At 39.1% G+C, this 14,069-nt stretch overlaps 1 protein-coding gene across 6 annotated transcripts in view; it reads right to left on the bottom strand.

Annotated features, from left to right (window-relative positions):
* The window catches only part of LOC117409230 (nephronectin-like), a 60,257-nt gene that overhangs the window by 7,989 nt on the left and 38,199 nt on the right, over positions 1–14,069 (bottom strand). For all 6 annotated transcript variants that reach the window (XM_034014922.3, XM_034014923.3, XM_034907640.2 and 3 more), the window contains one exon: positions 2,005–2,094. In XM_034014922.3, coding sequence (XP_033870813.1) covers positions 2,005–2,094 — 90 coding nt within the window. The remainder of the gene's footprint in view (positions 1–2,004; positions 2,095–14,069) is intronic.

Below are 14,069 nucleotides of genomic sequence, written 5' to 3'. Positions count from 1 at the left end.
AGGACCATTCTGGAAGAAAACCTGATGGAGTCTGCAAAAGACCTGAGACTGGGACGGAGATTTGTCTTCCAACAAGACAATGATCCAAAACATAAAGCAAAATCTACAATGGAATGGTTCACAAATAAACATATCCAGGTGTTAGAATGGCCAAGTCAAAGTCCAGACCTGAATCCAATCAAGAATCTGTGGAAAGAACTGAAAACTGCTGTTCACAAATGCTCTCCATCCAACCTCACTGAGCTCGAGCTGTTTTGCAAGGAGGAATGGGCAAAAATTTCAGTCTCTCGATGTGCAAAACTGATAGAGACATACCCCAAGCAACTTACAGCTGTAATCGCAGCAAAAGGTGGCGCTACAAAGTATTAACTTAAGGGGGCTGAATAATTTTGCACGCCCAATTTTTCAGTTTTTTATTTGTTAAAAAAGTTTGAAATATCCAATAAATTTCGTTCCACTTCATGATTGTGTCCCACTTGTTGTTGATTCTTCACAAAAAATTACAGTTTCATATCTTTATGTTTGAAGCCTGAAATGTGGCAAAAGGTCGCAAAGTTCAAGGGGGCCGAATACTTTCGCAAGGCACTGTATATATATATATATATATTTTTTTTTTTAGGGGGAAACCTCAGGGAATCCATGGCTGAGGGCAGCCCTTCCTCCAGGCTCTAAGTGGTCGACTCCCGTTTCGGCCTCCCAGCGCTTGACTGAGCGGCCGAAACAAAAAGAAGCGACATGGAAGAATAACACACAGAGCTTTTATGCGCTTGCTGATGACGTCTTGGTTAGGGGTGGATTCTCCTTGCAAAAAAGCAACCAAGTTTACAATTATTTTTTTTTACCTATCTTGTCTTGTCAACACTGAAACCTACACACTGATTCAGGAGGAACCCTGGACGTGAGGATTCAGCTTGACTGGTCTCTGTCTGGCCTTATTTTGTACCTAAACAGCAGTGAGGCAAACCAACCCCTGGTGATTTTTTTCCTTAGTTCATGGGAGTGCAAAGACCAAATAGACACTCCTTGTGGGCCCTCAGCCATGATCACCAACTGAGAACCAGCATGACACACCCTGTACTGCACTGGGTAGGGCCTTGCTCCAGAGTCCTGCATCAGGTCGGTTACTCGCGGGTTCTGGTCGAAATGTGAACTTTTTTGCAGTTGCGGTTCGGTCAAAAAAAGTAATTTTCGGGTTTGAATTGGAATCACCAAAAACGTTTTCTGTCCTTTCAGCGTACTCGTCTGTAACCCTTTCCCAAATAATGTATTAGAAGGTAAATGTACTAGTATTTTCTGCACTAAAGCAGGAGGCGATTAGGGAGGAGTCAGCTGACTAAGCAGTATTCTCAGTTTGTATTGCTGCTTGTTTGATACATCACAAGATCCTTTTATCACGTCTGCTTGGTGATATTAAAAATGTCTGTGGACGAGGTGAAACATAAGATAGCACAGGGTTTATATCATGTAGTGAAAATAATGAACATGTGGCTGGTGGCATGGAAGGAATGTATTTTATAGTAAAGTAAGTAGAGATAGTTAATATGTTACAATGTTAAAATATATCCAGACCACTAGAGAAAGCTACCACGCTGTATAGCCTATTGTATAAACTCAATCTGTGGAGAATGGTAGAGATATCTGTGTGTGAATGTGAGAGTGTGAGAGAGTCATTCGAGACAGGCAGTAGGTAAAGGACAAACACTTGCGGGTTCGGGTTGGGTTGCAGGTCTAATTAAAGCGGGTCGGGCCGGGGGTAAGAAGACGCTGTTGCAGTGGGTTGAAGGTTTGGGTCGGGTCCTGTAGTAGCGGGTCTGGGTCGGAAGCGGGTTGACTCTGTCTTGCTCTATGTGAGACACTGATGGAGACCTCTGAAACTGACAGCTGTGATAACATCAAGTTTTTTTTTTTGTATTTGGTATGAAGATGTTTTTTAACAGGCGGCCCACGTTTAAGGTATTTAAATGGATTGCTCCTCCAGACAGCCTACTTATAAACCTGCTGTACCTGAATCGTCTCTGGCTTCCTCCCCATCGGCAGTCTCTCCCAGTTCGATGCTTCCAATTATGATATTGTTCTCTCCAGGGTTCCGAGGAACTGAAAACCAATAGCACATCATTAGAGGCAGCAGTTAAGGAATGATCAGGTCACTAAACATATAATTAGTTTTAAGACAGAGAAAGAGACAGCCCTGGAGCATTTGAAACTTCAGCATGCAGGATTAGTGTCTTTAATACCTGGATCAAGTATAAAAGGCGATGAAAAGAGAGGAATTTTGTCATTAAAATACTGAAATATGGTACCAGCTTCTGAACTCATTCACCACTACTTGGAGTAACATTACAAAATAACACCCGTACAGTAACTAAATATATAGTTTCAGTATCTTATATAGTAAAAAGTCATACAAAAATTAAACTGAGGAATACCCAAGACTGCTTAACTGGAGTATCCTTCCTTGGAAAAGCTTAACATAGTAAAAGCATAGCAACATGGTAAAGCATTGGTAAGCATTGTAAAGAAAAGCAAGGTATGGTAAAGCATATTATTAAACATGGCAAATCAGGGTAAACTATGGTAAATACTAGTGGATATTTCACTTTGTCTTCCACCCACTTTCTAAACTTCACTACCCACTATATACTACATGTATTTGAGAAAACAACATAGTCTTCAGGCTAATGAGACACAGCTTTGGATTAACAAAACATTAGTAATAACATAGCAATGCTCTGTTTTTAATTGTGTATGCTTGCAATGTAAGAATGTAAAAAATCTTGCAGTTGAACAGACTCCATGCCGAATAACAAAAAAGTCTTAAAAACAAAGAAGTCATCCTGTGCCAAACTAAATTTAAGTGTTGTATTAACATTATTAACTGCAAAACAGATTATTTTGTCCTTGTAAAAACTCTAGCTGCAGAATTTTGAAGCAGTTGAAGTTTTTTCAAGGTGCAATCGCTTACGCTGGAAAAGAGAGAATTGAAATAATCCACTCTAGGGGTCACGTGATGACACTGATCTGAAGGGAGCAAAACCGCTGATCTCTTCCCGCCACCGTCCCATTTTTCACATTCAAACAGTCTAAATCTCACAAAATTTACTTTGAAGGTTCCGGGCCCGGACACTGAGAACAGTAATGATGGCGCCTCAGAGACGTTGAAGGATGATACTGCGCAGATAGTAAGCGAAATCACAAAAAACATCACCGAAGTGATGGAGAACAAATTTTCCAAGTTCTCCAGTATACTAGATTTAATATCTACTAAAATTCAGGACAATTCAAAGCGCTTGGGTGAAGCTGAATCCCGCATTTCGAATACGGAGGATACAGTGTCAGCTATGGAAACGAAATTAGCCGAGGCTGAAAAAAACATCTCCGAGATAGCAGTGAAGCTTGATGATCTGGAGAACCAGGGGAAACAGGAGAACATTCGTCTAATTGGTTTACCGGAGGGCACAGAAGGTAGACAACCTACAGAGTTTTTCGAATCCTGGCTACCTAAACTACTTGGCTTGGAGACAAAACGGGGTTATGTAAAAATTGATCAGGCCCACAGATCTCTGGCTCCTCCACCCAGAAATAATGAGCGACCATGACCGCTGATCATTAAACTGCATAATTTCCAGGACAAACAGCGAATACTGACAGCGTCCAGAGCTAAGGGGCAGCTGTTGCACGACGGGCATAAACTTTTCATTTTTCAGGATTTCTCTGTAGCTGTGCAGCAGAAGAGAAGGAGCTTTGGGCAACTTAAAGATATGAACATTCGTTTCAGGATGCTATTCCCAGCAACTCTGAAGGTGTTTTTTCATGACAACACCAAATCTTTCAGCTCTCCCAAGGATGCACAGGCGTTCATGAATACTCTACAACACAAATCGAGAGATAAGTGATGTAATATTACTGTACAGCTTTGCTCGTGCTTTATTTGCAGCCGTACTAAATATGGTTTGCAGCTATTTCTTTGATGTGGTTTAGAGTTAATGAAGGTAGCGATGCCGTTTGGGCACTGTCTAAACTTAAACTTGACTGTTTCTTCCCCCCCCCCCCCCCCCCCCATTTTTGTTGCTTCTTTCCGTTTATTTTTTATTTTTTTTGACGTATTTGAGGAATAAGAAACAATGATGAACAATCTGCACGTTTGTACTTCAGTACTATTAAAATATAGCAGGCCTACTATATATTATCATACCCCATAAATTTACATTATCTGATTTAATTTGAATAACGGGGTTCCTCTCATCAAATATCTCACTTTTGTAGATATTGAACTAACTATAGGTTACATCTGCAGCTCTTTTTTTATTAAAATGTACTAATCTATCTTATATCGTGATAACACCTTTTTATTTAATTTTATTATTATTATTTATTCTGAATAATGATGTTACCATATTAGAGGGTCATATTAGAAGCCTGATCTGGCTTCCTTTAACATTGTAATGTTTTCTGTTTTGACCTTCCGTCCGTCCCCCTTCCCCCCTTTTTTTCCCTCTTTTTGCTCCTCTTTTCCTTTTTCGGCTTTGAGGGAGGGGGTCTGGAGAATGTTGAAATAACTCAATGGGGACGGTGGGGCTGAGAAAATGGAGTGTTTGATTCACTATGCCTACCTTTTTGGTGTTATTGTTCTTGCTGGTGTTTCTGTATTTTTCTCCAAGCAGACAGCTTGCTTTCAGTATTACGTGCTTCGTTTCATGTGTATAGCTAAAATGTTAATTGTTTTTCTTTTCTTGAATTCGTGTATTTGGGTTTTTGGGTTTTCCCATCTTTTGGGGATGGGTTCTGTTTACTAAGCAGTGCTTTTATGGAAAACACATATGATATTTCGAAGGCTATTATACAGAATCTTTTTCTGTTTAAAGACAAAGAAATAGGGTATGTGCATATTGTTACTTTTTCTGTCTTAATCTCATTTAGTTTTTTGCTTATTTCTGCCTCAGCTATTATTGGCAACTGCGTCATCCTCTGTGGGGTGTGTGTAAGAGTCTCCCTTGCTCTTCAGTCAATATTTGTACTGGTTATTAAATATGAGCGTGACAAAAATATATTCGTGGAAAGGAATAAACCATCCAATCAAATGAAAAAAGATTATCTCCTTGCTTAAAAAAGAAAATGTCCAGGTCGCCCTTTTGCAAGAAACCCATCTAACTGACGTTGAACATGAAAAATTAAAAAGGGGCTGGGTAGGGCAAGTTTTTTACTCTTCTTTCAACTCGCATAGTAGGGGGGTAGCTATCCTGATTCACAGACGTTTGCCTTTTACTTTAGATGCTATTCTAAAAGACTCAGAGGGTTGTTATGTTTTAATTACAGGCTTCTTATATGGAGAACATGTTTGGATTGGTTCTGTATATGCCCCTAATTCATTTGAGGCCACCTTCTATTCAGGGCTGTTAAGAGACATATCCTCAGTATCCTTGCCTTACTCTGTTATAGGTGGGGATTATAATTGCGTACTGAACCCTGAAATTGACCAAAAACCGCAGACCTCTAAATTTCCTTCAAGAAAATCTAAAGTTATAAAGGAGCTGTGTAGGGATTTAAATTTACTTGAAGTTTGGAGGGAGTTGAATCCAGGAGAGAAGGATTATACATGTTTCTCTCCTCCACATCAATCTTTGCTTGGAATTGATTATTTTCTGACTTCCAGACTGCTTTTAGATAGAGTTAAAAAATGTAGTATTGGTTCTCGTACTATATCGGATCATGCTCCATTTAGCATTGATATTGCTCCCCCCTTTTGGTACCCTGCTTCACGAATGTGGCGTTTAAATACATCCCTTCTAAACAGCCCGGCCTTTTTGGAATACTTAACAGATCAATGGAATCTCTATATAGCTATCAATCATACTCCCGAAATTAGCGCTTCTACACTATGGGAGGCAGCAAAGGCCTTTCTCAGAGGTGCTATAATCTCATATGCTACCGCAAAGAAAATGAAGACACTAAAAGTACAGCTAGAGCTAGAACATAGGATACAGGATCTAGAGACAAGATTTAAAAGTACACTATCTAAAAAAGTTTTTAAAGAGCTACAGGCCACTTGCTCAGCTCTGGATCAGTTATTAACTCAAAAAGCCGAATCAGCGATTTTTTTTTTGCAAAACACAGACTTTATGAATCAGGTGACAAACCAGGCAGATTGCTGGCACGCCTGGTTAAGGGCAGAACTGCCTCTAACTTGATTTCCTCACTTAGAGATAGGGAGGGCAAAAGACACTTTGTATCGAAGAAAATAAATAGAATTATGAAAGACTATTATTCAATGTTATATAGTTCAGATCTCACAAATTCCAGCGACAGAATTCATAATTTCATGAATAAAATCTCCCTTCCATTACTTTCTGATGAAAATAAAGCTAGATTATGTAGGGAAATATCAAAAGAGATTTTAGAAGTTATTCATTCTCTAAAGAGTGGCAAAGCTCCTGGTCCGGATGGGTTTGGCCCAGAATTCTACAAAAAATTTAAGAACCTCGTGGCTGGCCCTCTGCTTCGTATGTATTCAGATTCCCACCATAAAGGTTTTTTGCCTCCCACACTTAACCAGGCAAATATTTCTCTAATATTGAAAAAAAATAAACCGCCAGATGAGTGTGCGTCATACAGACCTATTTCGCTGATCAATGTGGATAGTAAAATATTGTCTAAGATCCTCGCAAGGAGATTGGAAGAGTTTTTACCGAGTCTGATCAAGCCGGACCAAACTGGTTTTATACAGCAAAGATACTCTTTTTAAAATGTTAGACGTCTTCTCAATGTAATTCAATATTCTAGTCACACTCAGCAGAGGGCTTTGCTTCTGTCCTTAGATGCTGAGAAGGCTTTTGATTGCGTTGAGTGGGGGTATTTATTAGAGGTTCTTCGTCGTTTTGGGCTGGGCACTGAATTCATTAGATGGGTCCAGGTGATCTATCACTCCCCAATGGCCTCAGTATTGACAAATGGCATACGTTCTCCGCCGTTTCCCCTGGGCAGAGGTACGAGACAGGGCTGTCCTTTATCCCTCTGTCACAAAGACGGCCGGAGTGGGTAGCGTCAGACCAGAAGCAGGAAATAAACAGACAGAGAGGTATGGTTTGGTGAAGCTGAGCGAATGCTTTCGCTCAGCATTTAATAAACAGAACAGAAAATAAAAGGTTTGAACAGACAAAACACAGGGCACGGCACTTGAGGCCAAAATAAATAGACGAACAAAACGGACTAGACAGACAAACACGGTGAGCAGATACGTTTAACTGTTGTTGTTATTATTATTATTATTATTATTATTATTATTATTATTATTATTATTACCTCCGTCTCCAATCCCGTTCTCCACTCACCGAACACCCAACCCCGACTGAATGCTACGTGTCTCTATATATACTGTTGTGCTGGGATTCAATTACTAATTAATTATTCACTTGAATCCCAGCACGTGAATTAATTCTGTGCAACCCCTTGCTCACATATTACATTTAACCAGCACGTGAAGTGATTTGTGCCCTCCTCGTGCCTAAATATAAATCTACCTTTTTAAATCACACGTGAAGCACAGACCCGTTTATATCCCGTGTACCAATGACTATACACCAACATTTACACACGCACGCAACATACAACACATTATATGCACACAGGGGCGGGGCACATTGCCACACCCTCCTTTTCTTTTCAATAGCACCTGAGCCCTCGCGGAGGCCATTAGGTGTCATCCTGATATAAAGGGAATCCACATCAGGGACTCAATTCATAAGATAGCTCTGTATGCCAATGACATATTATTATTTATCTCAGAGCCTGAAACATCAGCCCTAGCTTTAACAGCGTTCAGGTTACAAAGTTAATTTCAATAAATCAGAGGGTATGCCATTGGGTAATTTTGACGATCTAGCTGCTTTAACTGATTTCCCCTTTAGATGGTCACAAACAGGGTTCTTTTATCTGGGGGTCAGCATCTCACCCAATCTGAAAGATCTATTTAAACTAAATTTCCTCCCAGTTGTTAGGGCAGTAAAGGGCGATCTGGACAGATGGTTAGATCTACCGATCTCTTGGATAGGGAGAATAAGTATTATCAAAATGAATGTCCTCCCAAGACTTCTATATCCCTTACAGATGCTTCCACTATGCCTGACAAAAAAAGTTGTAGTAGACTTGGAGAGACACTTATCAAAATTTATCTGGCACAGAAAGAAACCCAGACTTAAAATCCAAAAGCTACAGCTACCAACTGAGAGAGGTGGCTTGGCTCTACCAAATCTAACTTTTTATAACTGGGCTTGCCATGCTTGCATTATTTCAGAGTGGATCCGTAACGACCCAGAGTCCACGTGGGCTTACATGGACTCATGGTGTTCCTCACCATTCTCATTGCTAAGTGTGTTGACTGCTAATGGGGACAAAGTCACTCCTGAAATTAAGACTAATCCACTCGTACAGAACACTGTCAGGGTATGGAGAGACATCACTAAATTTATCGGTAGAAAGGGATTCTCTTCAGCTTTGGTGCTTTGCTCCTGGTATAAAAGACAGTGTCTTTCATATCTGGCATCGTAGGGGTGTCAGATTCATTGCTGACCTGTATGATGGTGACACTTTAATGTCCTTTGACCAGATCAGAATGAAATTTAACATCCCTAACAAGCACTTTTTTGGTTTCCTACAGATAAGACATTTTATACAATCTAATATCACGTTCCCCTCAGGATTACCGGTGTTAACTCCCATTGACACCTTTCTATTACAAACTAAGAGTTTAAAAAACTTTGTATCAGCTTTTTACTCATTAGTTTACTCAAATAGTTCATACAACATTAATGCTGTGCTTACTTCTTGGGAAAAGGATTTAGGTGGCACCCATGATGAAGAATCCTGGGGGGAGGTTATGCGTGCTGTAGGGCGCACTCTCATTTGTAATAGAGCAAGGGAGACTCAATATAAGATTCTGCATCGCATTCAAACAACACCCTATGTTCTTCATAAAATTAACCCTCATAACTCTCCTACCTGTTCCAAATGTAAAAAGGACTATGGGACACATATACACTTGTTCTGGTCTTGCCCACTGATAGCCAACTTTTGGTGTAAAATAAAACAAGAATTAAATAGAATGCTAAACTGCAGATTAGAAAAAGACCCATGGCTCTTTCTCCTGGGATTGATGTCTGGCACGATGGGACTGACCTCAGTCCAGCTAAAACTGATGACAAAATTGTTATTTGTTGCCCGAAAATGTATATTGATCAACTGGATCAAAGATAACCCTCCAACCACCAATCAGGTAACATTTTATTGTTTGTGCATTGCCTTTCTTTTTCATATGTATGTATGTATATGTGTATGTATGTGTATGTATGTATATATATATATACAGACGTGCTCAAATTTGTTGGTACCCCTCCACAAAAAACAAAGAATGCACAATTTTCTCTGAAATAACTTGAAACTGACAAAAGTAATTGGCATCCACCATTGTTTATTCCATATTTAATAGATATCAGACTTTGCTTTTGATTTTTTATTCAACATAATATTGTAAATAAGAAAACAAATGAAAATGGCATGGACAAAAATGATGGGACCGCTAACCTAATATTTTGTTGCACAACCTTTAGAGGCAATCACTGCAATCAAACGTTTTCTGTAGCTCTCAATGAGACTTCTGCACCTGTTAACAGGTAGTTTGGCCCACTCTTCCTGAGCAAACTGCTCCCGCTGTCTCAGGTTTGATGGGTGCCTCCTCCAGACTGCAAGTTTCAGCTCTTTCCATAGATGTTCGATAGGATTCAGATCAGGACTCATAGAAGGCCACTTCAGAATGTTTTGGGTCATTATCCTGTTGGAGGACCCATGACCTGCGACTGAGACAGAGCTTTCTGACACTGGGCAGTACGTTTTGCTCCAGAATGCCTTGGTAGTCTTGAGATTTAATTGTGCCCTGCACAGATTCAAGGCACCCTGTGCCAGCACAGCAAAGCAGCCCCAAAACATAACCGAGCCTCCTCCATGTTTCACTGTAGGTATGGTGTTCTTTTCTTTGAAAGCTTCATTTTTTCATCTGTGAACATAGAGCTGATGTGCTCCAGTTTTGACTCATCTGTCCAAAGGACATTCTCCCAGAAGGATTGTGGCTTGTCAATGTGCATTTTAGCATTTTTATGTTTTTCTTTCAAAAGTGGAGTCCTCCTGGGTCTTCATCCATGGATCCCACTTTCGCTCAAAAAGCGAAGGATGGTGCGATCAGAAACTGACGTACCTTCACCTTGGAGTTCAGCTTGTATCTCTTTGGCAGTTATCCTTGGTTCTTTTTCTACCATTCGCACTATCCTTCTGTTCACGCTGGGGTCGATTTTCCTCTTGCGGCCGCGCCCAGGGAGGTTGGCTACAGTTCCATGGACCTTAAACTTCTTAATAATATTTGCAACTGTTGTCACAGGAACATCAAGCTGCTTGGAGATGGTCTTGTAGCCTTTACCTTTACCATGCTTGTCTATTATTTTCTTTCTGATCTCCTCAGACAACTCTCTCCTTTGCTTTCTCTGGTCCATGTTCAGTGTGGTGCACACAATGATACCAAACAGCACAGTGACTACTTTTCTCCATTTAAATAGGATGAATGACTGATTACAAGATTGGAGACATGTGTGATACTAATTAAAGAAACTAATTAGTTTGAAATATCACTATATTCCAATTATTTATGATCTTTTCTAAGGGGTACCAACAAATGTGTCCAGGCCATTTTAGAATATCTTTGTAGAATAAGCAATAATTCATCTCTTTTCACAGCTTCTTTGCTTTACTCTATGACATACCAAAGGCATGCAAGTATACATGATAAAATAGCTTTTAATTTCATCACTTTTCAGGAGGAATGAAGCATTATTTCAATGAGCTGTAAGGGTACCAACAAATTTGAGCACGTCTGTATATATATATATATATATATATATATATATATATATATATATATATATATATATATATATATTTTTTTTTTTTTTTTTCTGTCAATTGTTTTGAGTTTTGTATTTCAATGTTGTTATAAGAGAAAAAACAATAAAGTTTTCATTTAAAAAAAAAAGAAATAATCCACTTTTGAATGCATGGATGAGCATTTCAGCATTGGCCAAAGTCTTGCTATATTTCTAAGATGGTAATAGGAAATGTTTACAGTATTATTCATGTGCTTGTTAAAACTGAGTTATCTATCAAAGATGACTCCCAGATTTTTGATTGTTGAGAGGGGGAAATGATCGTGTTTCCTATGGAGATTGCAAGAGGAGAAACTGACTGCAACCTCTGTTGAGTACCGAGGAGCAGGATTTCAATCTTGTCCGAGCTGAGCTTCAGAAAGTTACTTGATATCCATGACTGGACTTCACACAGGCAGTCATTTATCCTGGAAAGTCTAAGCTTTGGGTCTGCAGGAAATGAGAAGTAAATCTGATTATCATCTGCAGAGAGGTGAAAGTCAATCTCAAACCTTCTAAAAATTGATCTAGAGGCAGCATGTGAAAAGCATTGCACCCAGAACAGAGCCCTGAGGAGCCCCCCGATCAGCAATGGTGGAGTCTGATCGGAAGTCACCCAGGGTGACGAACTGGGTACATTGAGTGAAGTAGGACTTGAACAAGGCCAGTGCCATACCAGAAAGTCCAGTTTGCTTTTCAAGGCTCTCCAGGAGTATCCCATGATCAATGATATTGAACGCTGATGACAAATCTAATAAAATGAGTATGGACAAGGCACCTTGATCAATGCTCATTCTGAGATCATTTGAGACCAAATGTATCAAGTGAGCAGGTATAGCACAAACAGTGTCAATCCTTGTGGTGTCAGGAAGGAAATAGTTTGGTTGTCTTGTCCATCCAATCCTGGGCTTTTGTTTCTGTTCTTGTGAGTTTTGGCATTTTAACTCATTTAAAGTCAATTGAAACTACAAAACTAGATTTAAACACTGGCCTCCAAAGTATGGGTTTGCCTCCATAATTCAATTAATTGTTCACATCCTGTGTTAAGAATGTACCACTGTTATAGACAGATAATTAGGAGCAGTCCCTTCAAAAGATAATTGATTAAATAGTGAGTTAAAAGGGCAAGTGCATTGGCTTCTTTAGATATTCCTGTGGCTGTAACAGTTTGATACATAAGGCAATCCTTTATCAGCTTGGCCAAGGAAGTCATACTTTAGCAGACCTCTTCCACTTGGATAATAAAGTAATGTGAAGAATTTTTAAAAAGGGATTGCCAGCATTCCTGATCCAACTGATGTTGTTTGTCAGCCTACTAAAGTGTTCCTTATTCCGGAACTCCAGAGGTGTTGCAACTTTAATCCTCATACTGGAGTAGTCTCTGTTGTTTTTATATATAGATTAACATACTCTATAAGAAACATGGCTGGTGCATTCTGGGTATGGGTTTGATTAAAATGGATTCTGATAGATGAAAGAGTGAGAATTATTAGCAACAGCATGAGGGGCTACTGCAACACCACACTATTCCTGATTTGGGCATCTGCTGGAGATGAGATGAGGTCACTTTGTTGAGAATTGCTACAGTACAACAGTTATTATCACAGCTCCTAATTAGGAATACTCTATCTATATCTTACAAGTTCTAATTTCTGAAATTAGATTCAGCATCAGCCACAATTTACTAATTTAGTATTTTATGAAGGACAGCTGGAATCCACAGCCAAAGGGATTATAACTCTTGCACTTCAGCTGTCTCTGACGCACATTTTTACTAAACATAAAAATGTCCCGTGGCCAAGGCTTGCGTTTCCCATTGGCCGAGAGCGAAGGTGTGATTTACACTTAAGAGCCGGAACTAAGCTTTTGCTTTACATAGCACCAGTAGTGCTCTTTTATTGAGTATTACCTTACCACAGCTTATATAGGATGTAGATGAAGATAATCCAGGGGAACCACATTTCCTTACAGTTAAAACTTGAAAACAAACCAATATATATACTTTAAAAGGACACAATCTTTAATAACTATATACATTTTTGGTATGCACTGTATAGCATATGTTTTAACAAGGTCCCATGCCAAGTACATACCACATTTATTGTATTCATTAAGTATTAGCATGCCACAATGTGCATTACTGTCATAGATGCAGTTAAGCGCACAAACACATGAACATGGCTCTAGATGTCATATCACGTGTTTATTATGTAATATAATGCAATATAAAAAAAGTAACATTCTTCCTGAAGACAATGTTTTGGCATATATTAATATCTATAGTAGACACCTGCTTTGGAAGACCTTTGAAGAGTTGTGAAATGCCTGACAAACTAGGTAAACTTTTAGGCAAAATTAGAGAAAGTAATTGAGTAGGTCAGATAGTTCACAAGGCTTGGACACAAACCATTGTTTATAATTATACTTCTTGCTTAAATATAAATATAAATGTGGTGGTACTTTATATCTAGAAGTGACTTACTTCTTACCAATAACTAGTTTTTATGCTGCAGTATAGTCACTGCTACATAGTCACTAGCTCTGCAAGTTATTCATTTTAATTACTCTAACGTCAATTGGAAACTTGATAACAAACATGAAGTCACTCCACTTTTTTCTAGGACAATTTCAGCTATTTGCACATTCAGAGCTCCAGCTACATGTCTCTAGAGAATAGTAGAAAGGCTGTAGAGGAAACAAGTGCAAAGATGAACCAACTCATATCCTTCTCATGAATTCATCTGAAGCAGATGTATTTTTCTTGCAACTCTGCAGTATTCAAATGCTTTTCACTGGAAAACTAATCTCCTAGCAGTGGGGGCACTCAAACACATTTCAAACTCACTGAATTATTTTACTTTAGCTCTCTTTTACAGATTCTTTGGGTAGGAAACCCAGGTTTGGGCTGATGTTTGTAATAGTGAGGTGAAGCACTGTGTACCATCATCACATGCAAGTAGGATTCTAGGATTAAGAACTATTTTATGATTAAGAAGCAAGTGGCTTTTTTAATGACAAGGAGCTATGTTTACACTGAAAACCTGAATGGATACCAAGATCAATGATGGGAAAAAAGTGAAAAATATGATATACGTGTGCCATTGGCCTATT

This window comes from Acipenser ruthenus, chromosome 2 (assembly GCF_902713425.1).
Source record: "Acipenser ruthenus chromosome 2, fAciRut3.2 maternal haplotype, whole genome shotgun sequence".
Lineage (NCBI taxonomy): Eukaryota > Metazoa > Chordata > Actinopteri > Acipenseriformes > Acipenseridae > Acipenser > Acipenser ruthenus.
This window is presented reverse-complemented; position numbering and strand designations above follow the sequence as displayed.